This window comes from Trichoplusia ni, chromosome 9 (assembly GCF_003590095.1).
Source record: "Trichoplusia ni isolate ovarian cell line Hi5 chromosome 9, tn1, whole genome shotgun sequence".
Taxonomy (NCBI): domain Eukaryota; kingdom Metazoa; phylum Arthropoda; class Insecta; order Lepidoptera; family Noctuidae; genus Trichoplusia; species Trichoplusia ni.
In genome coordinates, this window is record NC_039486.1 from 3,378,964 (window position 1) to 3,394,107 (window position 15,144).

Genomic DNA, 15,144 nt, shown 5'->3' on the forward strand with positions numbered 1-15,144 from the left:
ACGAAGTCGCGGGCGACGGCTAGTCAGTAATAAAATCGAGATAAACTTAAAGGTAACCGGAGACTTTTGGTTCTACGTAAGTATTCTGTACAGGGACACTGACTCCATTTCATGAACCAGTAGGTAATGATTCCACTATACACAGTCCTTCGTCAAATGTCTACATTTTATTAAAGAGGACCTCAGGTCGCCACTGAGGCCTGGTCTTGAGGCTGACATAGAAGCTTTTGGATTCACTATTGTGAAGAGGACTTTAGAAAACCAATGATAATTTCGGCACTAGCCTATCTTAGATAGAACTCCTTATCAAGTTTGTTTTTAAGTCACAGTAAGATCCTTGTTTTTGTTGTTAAAGTTTTAGAGATTCATATCTATGATAAGCTTGTCTATGTTTTCATTAAATAGCCGAGCGGAATTAGAGTCTATTTGTTTGACTTATTATCGCAAAAGATAGAGGGCCTAGCCTAGCTGTGGGATCTTAAACAGGCTATTTAAAATAAAACATAATCTTGATGACCCTCCAAACGATTATTCCGAGGCCAGTGAAGACTATTCTACTGAGAGGCCCAAATCATTGAATGTATAAATGTATCTTTCTTAGACAGGAAAAGCCAAAATATCGTTACTGAAATAGGAATATAATAACAATCACAATTGTTTTATTTATAACTTATATAAATACTTATATATATCTACCCATATATACTTAAATATTTACAGATCACACTAAAAATACTTATTATATTGCTATGAAAACGCATAGATGAACACTATCTAACTCTTTCATCGCGAGAAAAAAGGCTACATTACTTTTCTGTTTCATTTACTCCAAAATAATAATGTAATTTAATCCCTTTATCCCTTTATTTGACAAACATTCAAATAACACCTAGGTTATAAATGAGTTTTTGTTGACCAGATAATGTTTTTCTACGCAGGGGTCGATTGTACAGCACGTTGTATCGCACGCTGCAGCACTGCGGTCGCTTTATTCAGACGCATTTAACTCACAATTCTCATGAAACAAATCTTTTCACTTAAGTCCATTCATATTCTACTACTGCACTCTTATTGTCCTTTAAATTTATCATACATTATTTTCTGGCATAAATGTGCATTACAGATACATATTTGAGTTTCGATTCCTTACAAGCTACTGCTTAATTTAATTCTTAGAATCCCTACGAACACCAGTATCATCAATACGAACCACCTCGTAATCTGGACCTTTTTTACTTTGTATTTGTAAATCTTTACTTGTTTGAGGTTCATTAGCATCATCATTTATTTCAGTTGTTTTAGGTTTCACGTCATTATTATTGACTACCATAACTTGTGGTACACTGTCTTCAGCTTTTACTTCACTGAATTTCTCAGGACTATCTTCGACAACCTTTTTATCTGCTTTCACAGCCGAAGGTTTCGGTTTAACTGAAAGATAGAATACAATCGTAACTTTGAAGTCTCAGCAAACTTGTAATTTTATATTCACATTTCAAATTTCTAATTCAATATTGTTAATTTTAGAAGTACCTAAATTTACCCTTCAAAAATATTGTCTTTTTCTAAAATAATTACCTGCATCCATTAACATCTTGAACAGAACGGTGATTGGCGTGTCCACTGTTAGAGTAAAGACGAAAGAATACGCCAACGACCACATCACGTAGGCCAGGAACTTGAAGAACTGGTAAATAAAACTGTTGCTTAGAATTTTATATCAGCGATATGCATGCAATATTTTGCTTTATGAAACAAAAAATACACCATAAAGGCTGATTTTTGCTTAGGTTTTTAAGTTCGACGTTTACTTTCATTGACACCATGCACTTCTGTAGGTTTTGGGGCAATCACTCAAGTGTGTATGAACCGTAAACGACAGCCTTCAGACTTGTTTTATCTCAAATGAGTACCATACTAACGTAATGAAACAACTGTGTAAATAATGTATACTTACGTAACGTTCTACAGTGAAGTATATTGGAACTACCATCGTAGCATTTAAGGTGTACATGAGAGGATAGTGGAACAGGTACATTCCGTATGACAAACGAGCCGGCAATCTCCAATATTCATGAGAAAGAAACCAATTTATCGGACCTGTTGAATGAAAATAGAATTAAATAGACAGAAAAAAGTTTTGATTTGAATGAAGGACATGAATGACATATATAAAATATGGGGACAAAACTTCCTAAGATCCCAAAAAACTTGGCAGACTACTAGGCTGCCTGTAATTCAAAGAAAACCACACAATTCGAGGCGTACGACAAAACTAAGAATTGTATAAATTGTTTACTACGAATACCGTTCATCATAAAGCCAATAAGAATAGGGCAGAAATAAACAAAATGATAGATGAGCACTTAGGAAATAAAACTACTTTGCTGCCAAATGGGAATAAAAGACTTCGGATTTTATTTGATTTAAGGCTGTTACCTGCATAACCGTGAGCGCATGCAACGATCAACCAGCAGATAGCACAAGCGTAAGCTGGCCTCATAAAGGAGTTCATAAAGTTGTCCATAAAGTGATTGTCCCAATCTGACTGTTTGATTCTGTACTTGTAGTAGAAGATGCCCGCGAGTACCCCAGCCGAGCAGGCCCAGTACAACATAACAAGAAACTGAAAGAAAGTAAAAAAAAAATTGTGACAAAAACAATTTAAATGCCGCTACAGTTAATAATTTTATTTTTATCTAGCATTGTCAACTCTCGTTTCAAAAATAGAATAGTAATGCACAACTTCACGGCTTTGTAAACCCAGTTAATAGAATTGATAAATATCTCAAATTATTAGTAGCGTCTTCTTACATAATAAATAAGAATTTAGCGGTTTTTGTGTGTAAATAATACTTACCGGAGAAATTTTCAAGCTTTTTTTACGGTAGACATGGAGTAAATAGCCAAATACCAGGCCCACAAAAAACGGGGAAGCTCTTGCAAGAGTGTGGAAATAATAATGTATGTAGTAACGCCGAAATTCGGATAAACGACTGAAAACAAGACATTTCTTTTTAAGTAATTTTGAAAACAAAATCTTCTGGTTCAAAATCTTAAATGAAGTAATTCACCTACATACATGTAATTAAGATTGCATTCAAATCAAATTATCCGAATCGATTCAAGCAAAATTTTGATGGCAAAGTACACTTACCTGGGTACTATAACTCCACCCGGCAAATCCATATAGAAACAGTAACCAGTTGAAATTATCAACACAACTAGAAGTCCTCCAAGCAAACTGGACCAGGCTGTGCGACTCTTGCCAGAAAACACCCAGAAGAGGATGACAGGTGAGATGACGTAAAGTTGGAAGTCAATAGCAATGTACCAGGAGTGAGTGACACACTGCAAAAAAAAAGTGTTGTGTTATCACGTATGAAATATCTTCAAGGGATGGGAAGTCTCCATTAAAGATGACACCTGGCAAAAAGGTAGTAGTATCATGCGGATCAAGGGAGGTAGTTATAGTGTACATAAGGTGGTACCAAGTGAGAAGGCAGTGATGGTCATGAGGATGGTATGAGATGAAAAGGTTGTAGTAATTATACCGTTATACCGTTATAGGGTGGTGGAGAAGGTCGTACAACTACATAAAATTTTCGGGATTACCTGTCATGCAGATACGCTATTGATGAATTTACTTTATTAAGTATTTCTGTACAATGACTGTCATTGACGGTTCGGAATACAGAAAAAACCTTACCATGGTTTCAGGACGCATAAAGTTTTGCACATGTAGCATTGTCATCAACCAGTTGTCTCGACATCTCTTCACATGATCAGCCACCGTCACCCAATAGGGCCCGTCGACAATTTGGTTGTAGAACGAAGCCTGGAGTAGAGCAACAACACCCAACATCGGTGTCACCCTCATGAAGCGATTCAGATAGAACCAGTGCAGGTTTTTCACAAATGTCACTGAAATATGGGTTTACAAAACTATTTGAGAACTGACTACTTTATAATAATGATGCCTAAATTATTTTTGTCAAATTATTTAGACATCTTATTCGATCAACCATATTTAAGAAAAGCTCACTTTGATTCATTTTTCCAGCAGTCGTATAAACCAAAAGAACCCCTGACATGGTGAAGAATGTATCGACAGTCATGGTCGCGGCAGTTAACCACAAGGCTTTAGCAGAAAACATCCACTGTAAAAATCAAATTTCTAATTTATAAACATTACTCTGCACTGAGCATTAAGTTGCTACATGTGTTGTTAAGGATTTCAAATTCTTACCGAATAAGTATCCATAGGGTTTGCTGCAAATGGTTCTGTACCGTAAGTGTGACCGAGGATGACCCACAACATAGCCAATGTTCTGATCCCATCGAGACTTTGTATGGTCCCAGGAACTGACTTAAACGTCGTTAATATTTCTCCGTTTGTATATACAGAAAACGATCTATAAAGCAAACTCAGTTGCTTTACATCTGAAAATGAAATAAACGTTAAGAGTGGTTTTTTTCTATCAATAGGTAGGAGAACAATATGAACATAGCATTTTTGATACGTGCGTAAGTTTGCTACACCAAAAACGCCATGTGCATAATCAAAAAATACAGTAAACTCGCCTTTCTTTAATATAAATCGACCCCCGATGTCGTAACACGTGCTCATTAACGTTAGAAAACCCAGAACGGCAAAGAGTGATCTGAAAAGATAAGAAAATTTAATAATTGATTAAATCAAGAACCGGATGCATTTACGACGCTTTACTGGCATTGATTTTAATGTATGGTAATCCAGGGAGGATTATTAAATTAGATAATTTTTACAATAGATTATAGGATTAATATAGTGTCGCCGGCTGCATATAAATACGTGTTATCAACAATCTGGTTACCTTAGTAGACTACAATTTTTGCACAGAACAGAAAAATATTTTAAATGGTTATAACATAGGATTATAACTTACACAGCTACAAAATCAGCAGTAACCCAAGGTTTGTCGTTGGGCAGTCGACAGTAGTGGTCCGTATACTTGAAACCAATTTGAGAAATGTTGAACAGTAACGACGTAATAGCTTGCTCTGTAGTACACGGTTTCGGTACACAAACTGATAATCTAAAAACCATGTTGGTCAGAGGATTTTCCGGTGTAGATCTAAAATAAGAAAAGAAAATATAAGGAACACACTTGCTTCAGACGTCGAGTTTTGTGGGTACAGGATGATCGCACTAAAAAGTATGTTTTCTGAGAGATTCGTTTATTTTTCGGAAGGAAAAGCATCGAATGACTCCTTGCGCTTTGGGTTCAGCTAAAGGAATTGTCAGACTTTTACCGACTAAAACCAACCCGAGTTTTTTTGCCCCAGTTGTACCGGGTTAGGCCCTTTCGGAGAATCACGCTGGTCTGAGAGATATCTACCAGTAAAAAAATTGCCACCAGTACAAGCAAACTATGTAACAACCTAAGATTAGCAATTTGGGTTGTAACACCAACAGAGAGAGAACAATAAAATCAAAGCATGTGTCAACAACGTACCTGGCTTCTAAATCAAATCTATCAAAATTTCCACCGACGGCCCGCATCAGTCTTCTCATAACATCATATTTCTCCATCCTTTTTATAGTAGCATTGTCCACCCGTAATGAACTTGGATTGAACGGTAACCCTTTCAGATCCTGAGGTCTTGGTAAGTGGAACTTTTGGTCGAAAGGGACTTCAATCGAACAGTACTTTCCCTGAATGTGCATCTCTTCCAGTTGATGATATATTCCTAAACATTGATGGTAGTTTCCAAGGTCTACTGTATTGCCAGTGAGTATACCTCTTGGTGTTCTTAGGCCGGAGTCGGCAACTGTCGAAAAAGATTTTCAAAACGAAAAAATGATGATTTCAATTTCATTTTGAAATAGAACATAGACTATATAGGCTTTACAAAAACGTGAAGCGGTTGAACATAAACCTACCCGAATACTTTGAAGAAAGAAAACTTGCATTTATTTTAAGAAAATATATTAATGCGAGTGTCAGTAGTTTTAGAAACGTATATAATAAAGAATGAATGAATATCTCTATTTAAAAATACGATATAAAAAAATACGTATTTAAAAAAAAATAGTTTCTTGGCCATAGAAACGGCGCTTGGGAACCACGCAACTGCAATTAGTAACATAACGTTTTAAATTTGACATTCAGTGTGATTTCTAACAACATTCCACGGTATAACAAAACAAATACTGGTTAAATATTTTAACTCACATTGAAGTAACATCAATGCATTTCCTCTTATTAATTTTACTTGCCGATCACACTCCTGCGCATCTAATACTTCTTCCAAATAACTTGCATTAATCGCGTCATTTTGTCTTTGAATGATATCGTAGCAATTCACGTTTAAAATAGAAGCACATATGAAAATTAAGATCGAATTAAGTTCCATGATTACATAAGTCTTTTACAAACATAATTATATTTCTCACACGGTTCTCTGATGGACTAATTATAATTAGCAAACGCAGATGTGGAGGACTTAAATAATAAATTAATCAATCATGAAATTAAATCAGAGGATAAGATATAATAAGACGTTTTCACACGGATGAAGCGTAGTCTAATTTTTACCAAAATTTTCTTGTTAAGTTAGTTCATAATTAGGAGGCTGACCTGAACTCCTCATGTTTAAGCTCCGACTTCAGAAGGTTATTACCACATTTACGGGATATGGGTGCTTCCTATTGGTAAACCAAAAATCACATAAACCGGTGGCCTACCACCTCCTATTAAAGCTGGCTTTTTCTATGATTGGATAAAAGTCCTGAATCTGGGTGTTTGTAAATCCCTTATAGCTTTAAATAAATCCCTTAAAGCCAAACATCATTTTCATAAGTGTGAATCAGTCTTTACCTATTCAATATACTATGAATGATAATTTTGGTATTAGCTATAACAATCGTTGATAAAACTCCTATCAGGTTTGTATTCATGTAAATCACGCCTAGTTCCTTGTTTTTTAAGTAATTGGAGATTCCGAGCTATGATAGGCTTTTTTATGTTTTTTAGAAGCAAGCCCCGAGAAACAAATGCAAACGATATTGTCGCGTGGAACATGAACCTGGTCCTCATGTTTGGTGAGCCATTCATCACTTACCGCCTACACGCCCGCGCCTACGGTCATCACGTGGCTCCCGACGCACGGAGCGTCTACCGCGCTGGCTAGGTCGCGAGGCTATTTATCTTACGTGTTCAATAATGATGGTAAAGGAGAAAGTCCTTGCCACCATGACCGCTTCGCAGAAGGAGGCGACTGCTTTCCACTCTCTTTCAGAACAGACCAGAAAGAGCAAATTTAAAATATGAATTTGAATTAAAGTAGGTATCAAATAAAAAATCTGAGTATAATCACAATTGCTTTATTTACAACTTATATTATGAGTCAACTCACATTCAAATCATAGATTACAATGTAAATATCCTTGTTTCTCCAATTAAATCCTCTATAGCATCCATTACCGACTTGCACGTGATTAACTACCATGACTGACGAACTAGTTTCGGGCCCGAGTTTGAAACTAGTTACATCATTTAATTATTAATCATCCCCACGAAAGTAATAATAAAAACATAAGTTTTCTGTTTAAAAGACTCCATAAATGTCATTTAATCCTCAGATCGCAAGGGCTACACAAACATTCAGACCTCAAGCAGAAGTAAAACCTGGATTATTAATGAGTATTTGTAGGTTAGATAATGATTTCCTATGTGGCTTACGATACAACAGCATGTACACTATGGTCATTAAATGTAGATGTAGTTAGCTTCCACAATCATTATAAAACAGACCTTTACAGGCATCAACAATCCAATTCACTTGTCACCATCCATTTTATTATACTTAGCTCCATTAAAATTCTAGCGTTGTTCTAACATTTTTCGTGTATTTCTTGTACAGGTATAACAAAAATATAGATTTCAGTTTCAATTCCTTACAAACTAATTCATACTTTAATATAGAAGGTGCTTTGCACTTAATTTAATTTTCTAGAATCTATGAGGACACCAGAATCATCAATACGAACCACCTCGTCATCTGGATTTTTTTTACTTTCTATTTGTAAATCTTTACTTGTTTGAGGTTCATCATGTATTTCAGTTGTTTGAGGTTTCACATCTTTTGTATCGACTACCATAACTTCCGGCACAGCGTCTTCAGCTTTTACTTCAATGAGTTTTTCAGGAAGGTCTTCAACTTTTTTATCTTCTTTCACAGCCGTAGGTTTCGGTTTAACTGAAAGAAAGAATAGAATCGTAATTTTAACTCAAGCCATATTTCTCGATTATTGTTTTAAATTATACGGCAGTGGGCTGAAGATTTGTAATGAGTGGACTGCAATGTCTTAAGACTTTTCCACATCCTTATCCTGATTTTTAAATTTAGGAGTACTTGAACACCATTTTTTAAAATAATTACTTCTAATTCTAAAATAATTACCTGCATCCATTAACATCTTAAACAGGACGGTGATTGGAGTGTCCACTGTTAGAGTAAATACGAAGGAATACACCACTGCCCACACCACGTACGACAGGAACTTGAAGAACTGGGAAAAAACAAGTCAGTTGCTTAAAAAAATACAAATCCATTTGCGGTTCAATCATAGGTATACATGTAAGTAAAGTTAGACATAATAAACAAGCGAACATATCTTATATGACTACTGATCGTGAACTTCTAATACATACTATTTCGGCATTCATATTTATTTCGTAAAATGTTCGTTTTTCTTAGAAGTACATATCAACTAATTAATCGTAATAATTATGTAAATAATAAATACTTACGTAACGTTCCACAGTGAAGTATATAGGAACTACCATCGTAGCATTTAGAGAGAACATGAGAGGAAAGTGGAAAAGGTACATCCCAAATGACAAACGAGCCGGCAGTCTCCAATATTCATGAGAAAGGAACCAATTTATCGGACCTGTGGATTGAAAAGATAATTAATTAGTATGTAATTTAAAGTAATCAAGGTAAAAATAAGTTCATTTTTTCAAAAATATTCAAAAAATCAAATCAAAATCAGATCATAAAATATTTACAGTAAACTTTCAAACATCCAAGAGAATCATCGGCTATGATTAGTTTAATGCCCAGAGAAAATAACAAAAATCGATTCGTAACTGAGATTCTCATAAACGGTGCCAAAATAACTATGTGCAAGTTTGTCATGGTTCTTCGGATCCTTCAATAAGGAATAGGACAGGAATATAATAGTATAAAAAGATATATTAAGGCTGTTAACCTGCGTAGCCGTGAACGCAGGCAACGATCAACCAGCAGATAGCACAAGCATACGATGGCCTCATAAAAGAGTTCATAAAATTGTCCATAAAGTGATTGTCCCAATCGAATTGTTTGATTCTGTACTTGAAGTAGAAGATTCCCGCAAGTATTCCAGCCGAGCAAGCCCAGTACAACATGACAAGAAACTGAAACAGCGAAAATAAAATTAATTGTAACTCAAACTCAAGTGTGTCAAATTCATAGGTATATGTTGCTAATTTTGAAATAAAATATAGGTATATAAATAATAACCTTAACTTACCACGGGAATATGCAACCTTTTTTTACGATAGACGTGAAGTAAATAGCCAAACACTAAGCCAACGAAAAATGGAGAAGCTCTGGCAAGTGTGTGGAAATAATATAAATTGTAGTACCTCAGAAACTCGGCAAAGCGTCTGAAAAAGAAACGTATTTTACAACAAAATCTGTTTTCCATAAACATAAAATCTAACCTCTAAAAGATAAACTTTAAATGAAGTTAGACAAATCAGATCAAGTTATTTGAAGCTATCGAAACAAAATTTTGGTAATAAAGGTTACTAACCTAGGTGCTATAACTCCACCCGGCAAATCCATATAGAAGCAGTAACCAGTTGAAATTATCAACACAACTAGAAGTCCCCCAAGCAAACTGGACCAGGCTGTACGACTCTTGCCAGAAAACACCCAGAAGAGGATGAAGGGTGAGATGACGTAAAGTTGGAAGTCAATAGCAATATACCAGGAGTGAGGGAGACACTGAAATAAAACAGACAAAAACACAAGTTAGAACTAAACATAGTGACGCATCAAAACAAATGATGATGTAGATCTATAACGAATGACTTTTTGACAAGAATACGGGTTTTGAACAATTAAGTAAAGCTTAATGATCCATCGAAAATTGTTTGTAATAATCCTTGGCATCAGTAAATACGGCGAAAAAGATATTACGAACAAATCTATATTATTACTAATATATAAAGCTGAAGAGTTTTTTGTTTGTTTGAACACACTAATCTCAGGAACTACTGGTTCGATTTGAAAAAATATTTTTGTGTTGAATAGACCATTTATCAAGGAAGGCTATAGGCTATATATATAGGCTGTATAACATCACGCTGCGACTAATAGGAACGAAGATATAATTGAAAATGTGGAAAAGACGGGGAAAATTCTAAGCACGTGGACGAAGTCGCGGCCAACAGCTAGATCTTCATAAAAATCCGTAAAATAGAGAATTAAAAGCAAAATTTTGTACCATGGTTTCAGGAATCATAAAGTTCTGGACATGCAGCATCGTCAACAACCAGTTGTCGCGACATCTCATCACGTGTTCAGCCACCGTCACCCAGTAGGGTCCGTCAGCAATTTGGTTGTAGAACGAAGCTTGGAGCAGTGCAACAACACCCATCATCGGTGTCACCCTCATAAAACGGTTCAGATAAAACCAGTGTAGGTTTTTCACGAATGTCACTGAAAGAAATTCGTACTTACTGTCATATAAACTTATTGATATGGACAAAAGCGAGAACAAAACCAGTCTATAATAAGGTGAGTGGAGAGATCATAGGGAGGTTTAAACTAATCTCTCTACCAACAGTAGTACTTACTTTGATTCATTTTTCCAACAGTCGTATAAACTAGAAGAACTCCAGACATGGTGAAGAATGTATCGACAGTCATTGTCCCAGCAGTTATCCATAAGGCTTGAGCAGAAAACATCCACTGTTGAAAAAAACATTTATGAATATTGTATGATCTGATAGTGTCGCAGAAGCACGTGCTGTTTCTTTTTCGAATTTAATCCTTGTGTCTCGGGGGTTTGCATATATGTTCAAGTCACATGCTCAAAGACTAGATCGATCAATTTGTGCAATTATACTATTTTATTTAAATAAAATTAAAATATTCAAATATAATATTTCAAAATCTTACACTATTAACATCTGCTGGGTTTGCTGCAAAAGGTTCTGTACTGAACGAGTGAGAGACGATGACCCACAACATAGCCAGTGTCCTGATCCCATCAAGGCAATGTATGGTCCCAGGAACTGATTTAAACGTCGTTAATATTTCTCCGTTTGTATATACAGAAAATGATCTGTAAAGCACTCTCATTTGCTTCACATCTGAAAATCAAATAGGTAAATGTTAAGACAACAATAATTTTGGGAGCATTATGAACATAGAGCCTTACAAAACAAATTTTCATCAGATGCTAACGTAAGGGACCACTAACAAGCACTATTTATAAAGACAAACGAAACCCCAACGTCGACATAACATAGGTATGTAGATACAGAAACACATGACACACCTGCCATGCTCAATACGCGCTTACTACGTACGTATTATTATTATTAGCCTGGAATGTCCCACTAATGGGACTCCCCACTCTTCATCCACTTGTCTCTGTCATGAGCCGCGAGTAACCGTCTGGGTCTGCCACGCTGACGTCGGTTTTGTGTCACGGACCATTCGGTGGTAATTTTTGCCCATTGGTTGTTTGGCATACGACAGACGTGACTAGCCCAATTCCACTTGAACGTAGTAGCTTTATGAGTAACGCCTAAAAGTTTGGTTGTGGCACAAATCTTAGTAACTAGCTACTACGTACGTACGTCGGCGAGTATAAAAAGCCATGTGCATGGACCTTAGTCAAAATAAAACATTGTCACGTACAAATAACAATTAACTCACCTTTCTTTAATACAAATCGATATCCGATATCGTAACAGGTGCTAATTAACGTGAAAAAACCCAAAACAGCAAAGAACGATCTGAAAAGATAAGAAAATTAAACATTCAATTAATTTAATCAAGAAACGGATGCGTTGTGGTATGTGCTTGCTCTAGATTGTCATTGATTTTATTTTACAGTAACCCAGATCAATTTGTAAACGGAAATAATTGTTTAAGGCCCGATTTTTCAATCGTCAGATAACTTTTATCTGAGGAATCAATAAGGCCGTTTGACATATTTTCTATACAAAAGCTGTCTAAACATCAAACATATTCGTCGAATAAAAGCTATCTGGCAATTGAAAAATCGGCCCTAAATAGATTATAAAATGAATAGAAATAATATTGTGACGTCAACTGATTTATATGTGTTTATCAATTTTAAGGTTGCCGTGGTACAGACTCCTGATTCGTTCGGAAATATAAATAATTATTATTTATAATAACACAACTTACACAGCCACAAAATCAGCAGTAACCCAAGGCTTGTCGTTGGGCAGTCGACAGTAAGAATCCGTATACTTGAAACCAATCTGAGAAATGTTGAACAATAAAGACGTAATAGCTTGCTCCGTAGTACAGGGTTTTGGTACACACACCGATAGTCTAAAAACCATGTTGCTCAGAGGATTCTCCGGTGTAGATCTAAAAAAAGAAATATATAAGGAACACATTTGTTTCAGATGTAGAGCGGATAGTCTATAGACATATTTTTCATATCTGGCGAACATAGTACAAAGTATGTATTTACGACATCTACTTATAGAACAGCTGCCGAACGACTTGGGTGATTTAAATGAGAAATACGATCGGTATGCTTACATGTAAGATATACTTGGCGACAATTGTTGTTAAAGAATTCCAAACTTCAATTTATGCTATTTCATTACAAAAAGCGTATTCTCGCTCTAATGAACGAGACTCGTACGTACAACTTACCTAGCTTCTAAATGCAGTCCATCGAAATCTCCACCAACGGCTCGTACCAGTCGTCTCATAACATCATATTGCTCTATATTTTTTATAGTAGCATTGTCCACCCGCAAAGAGCTTGGATTGAACGGTAACCCTTCCAGATCCTGAAGTGTTGGTAACTCTAACTGTTGGTTGACAGGTACTAGCATCGAGCAGTACTTTCCCTGAATGTGCATCTCTTCCAGTTGATGATCTATTCCTAAACATTGATGGTAGTTCCCGAGGTCTACTGTGTTGCCTGTGAGAATACCTCTTGGAGTTCTGAGACCGGAGTCGGCAACTGTCAAAAAAGTTTTCAAACCCTAATAAATGATCATTTGTAATTGCCTAAGCGTAGGCCTAGACTTCTTCGCAGAAATTTTAAGCTGAGATTGAAGAGAAACTATCCTGGAAGATAACACAAAACTTAACTTGGACTCTTTGAAAAACAGACTACATACAATTCCAAGGGTCACTGATTTATTATTTTTTGGTTGATTTTTAAAAACATCCAAAAACAATACTAGGCAATTTTGTGGAATAAACAGATTACACAAAAAAAAAATACTTACATTGGAGTAACAACAGTGAATTTTCTCTAATCACATTTACTTGCCGATCACACTCCTGCGCATCTAATACTTCTTCCAAATAACTTGAATCAATAGCGTCATTTCGTCTTTCAGTAATATCGACGCAATTCACATTAAAAAAAGAAACAAACAAGAAAATCAAGATCAAATTAAATTCCATGATTTCGTAAGACTTTAACATACATAAAATTTCGTACACTGTTCACTGATCGACTAATTAGCAAACGCAGATGAGCATTACTTAAATAATAAATTAGTCAATCTTGAAATTAAATCAGAGGATCACTTATTATGATAGTATATAATGAGACGTTTTCACACGGGCGGGTCGTAGTCTAATCGATTACTAATGTAAAGCCAAGATATTTGTATTATTTGTATCTCATGTCATCATGTCTCACTGCTTGGGCAAAGGCTTCCATCTCCTCCCCATTTTTCCCTGTCTATGGCAGAATTTCCCCATTCTATAATGTAGAATTCTAGCTCATTACGCCATCTACGCCTGATACATCTTTATCATTTTTGCAAAACATGTTACTTCTCCTCATCTTGATCTCCTCTGATCCGCGAGCTATAGTTGCGTCCTATTAGCTACCCAAAAGCTCCTTAATGGAGGCTTTGTCGCATTTATGGGTAAGAGATCATCTGCGACTTCCACATATGTATGTATATAAGGAGCCCCCAGATAATCTGTACAAAACAACTGCCATAAAAAAAACATTTGCACCAGTGTAAATTAGTCTTTAGCGATCAAATATACTAATTTCGGCATTTGCCTACAGCAATCACTGATAAAACTCGCTATCAAGTATTGTATTTATGTAAATCACGCCTATTTCCTTGTTTGTAAAGCATTGGAAACTCCGGTCTATGATTGCCTATTCTTAGTTTTTATTAAAAGCTTTCTGCATACTACTACCCCCCTCCCTCCCCTTACGCAAATATGCTTCAAAATATTCATTTTTTGTCAATAAAAAAATCAATACACAAAATAGTAACAAAAAACCAAAATTAAATGTTCAAGGGCGCTGGAAAATTATCTTATCAATACATTGATCGTCTACAAGTGCTAAACAGTCAGTTAGTCATTAAGCTAAAAAAAACTATAAATAAGGAAAATGATTCATAATTCCATAATTATCGCTAAGGCACAGAAATATAAATCAGAGGCACCTAATATGTATACAATGACTGTTGTGAAAACAAGTGACAGTTGTTTACAGTAGTTATCATTATAGAATTCATTATCATAAGGAAAGAATTGAATCATAAGGAAAATAATATTTAAGCATCTGCGTGTTACTTTGTACTGAAATCAATTTCTTTAAGTTAAAGCTTTTTAAGTTCTATGCTGTTCGAGTGAAGGATTAAAAACTGAGAAACTGATGTTAATTGCTAACCATAATAGCATAGATCTGACTAAAGTATTTTTTTTTGGTTTTCAGCGGGCTTATGCATTTGCTTGCCTGTACCTTATAACGTTGTCTGGAAAAAATAAAAGAAGAATGGAATTCATTATTTTATTTGAATATCGATATTATCTTATGTCATAAGTCACGGGATAACT

General features: G+C 35.5%; 2 protein-coding genes across 2 annotated transcripts; both read right to left on the minus strand.

Annotated features, from left to right (window-relative positions):
• Window positions 1-1,012: 1,012 nt before the first annotated feature.
• LOC113497400 lies at window positions 1,013-14,044 on the minus strand. The gene is made up of 25 exons (XM_026876944.1): window positions 13,557-14,044; window positions 12,970-13,285; window positions 12,487-12,675; window positions 11,989-12,068; window positions 11,224-11,417; window positions 10,899-11,013; window positions 10,547-10,761; window positions 9,851-10,044; window positions 9,566-9,701; window positions 9,263-9,449; window positions 8,799-8,941; window positions 8,449-8,557; window positions 7,987-8,244; window positions 5,499-5,814; window positions 4,929-5,117; window positions 4,585-4,664; window positions 4,250-4,443; window positions 4,046-4,160; window positions 3,710-3,924; window positions 3,158-3,351; window positions 2,861-2,996; window positions 2,440-2,626; window positions 1,958-2,100; window positions 1,579-1,687; window positions 1,013-1,431 (listed from the first exon to the last, which is right to left on the minus strand). Exons 1-25 carry the CDS (start codon window positions 13,756-13,758, stop codon window positions 1,166-1,168), a joined length of 4,482 nt encoding a protein of 1,493 aa, XP_026732745.1. The 5' UTR covers window positions 13,759-14,044; the 3' UTR covers window positions 1,013-1,165.
• LOC113497592 (nose resistant to fluoxetine protein 6-like) lies at window positions 3,078-6,447 on the minus strand. Its single transcript, XM_026877182.1, has 8 exons — window positions 6,219-6,447; window positions 5,499-5,814; window positions 4,929-5,117; window positions 4,585-4,664; window positions 4,250-4,443; window positions 4,046-4,160; window positions 3,710-3,924; window positions 3,078-3,351 (listed from the first exon to the last, which is right to left on the minus strand). The coding sequence occupies exons 1-8, from the start codon at window positions 6,397-6,399 to the stop codon at window positions 3,154-3,156; spliced, it is 1,488 nt and encodes a 495-aa protein (XP_026732983.1). The 5' UTR covers window positions 6,400-6,447; the 3' UTR covers window positions 3,078-3,153.
• Window positions 14,045-15,144: the final 1,100 nt, after the last annotated feature.

What these genes read in the sequence shown, in the direction of transcription:
- LOC113497592 (XM_026877182.1), bottom strand. Translation starts at nt 6,399, where the DNA reads ATGGAACTTAATTCGATCTTAATTTTCATATGTGCTTCTATTTTAAAC. An exon ending in AGATTTGATTTAGAAGCCAG is followed by an intron (nt 5,118 to 5,498) that starts GTACGTTGTTGA and finishes TTCTTATTTTAG; the next exon opens with ATCTACACCGGAAAATCCTC. An exon ending in TCGATTTATATTAAAGAAAG is followed by an intron (nt 4,444 to 4,584) that starts GCGAGTTTACTG and finishes TTTCATTTTCAG; the next exon opens with ATGTAAAGCAACTGAGTTTG.
- LOC113497400 (XM_026876944.1), bottom strand. Translation starts at nt 13,758, where the DNA reads ATGTTAAAGTCTTACGAAATCATGGAATTTAATTTGATCTTGATTTTC. An exon ending in GGACTGCATTTAGAAGCTAG is followed by an intron (nt 12,676 to 12,969) that starts GTAAGTTGTACG and finishes TTCTTTTTTTAG; the next exon opens with ATCTACACCGGAGAATCCTC. An exon ending in ACCCAGCAGATGTTAATAGT is followed by an intron (nt 11,014 to 11,223) that starts GTAAGATTTTGA and finishes TTTTTTCAACAG; the next exon opens with TGGATGTTTTCTGCTCAAGC.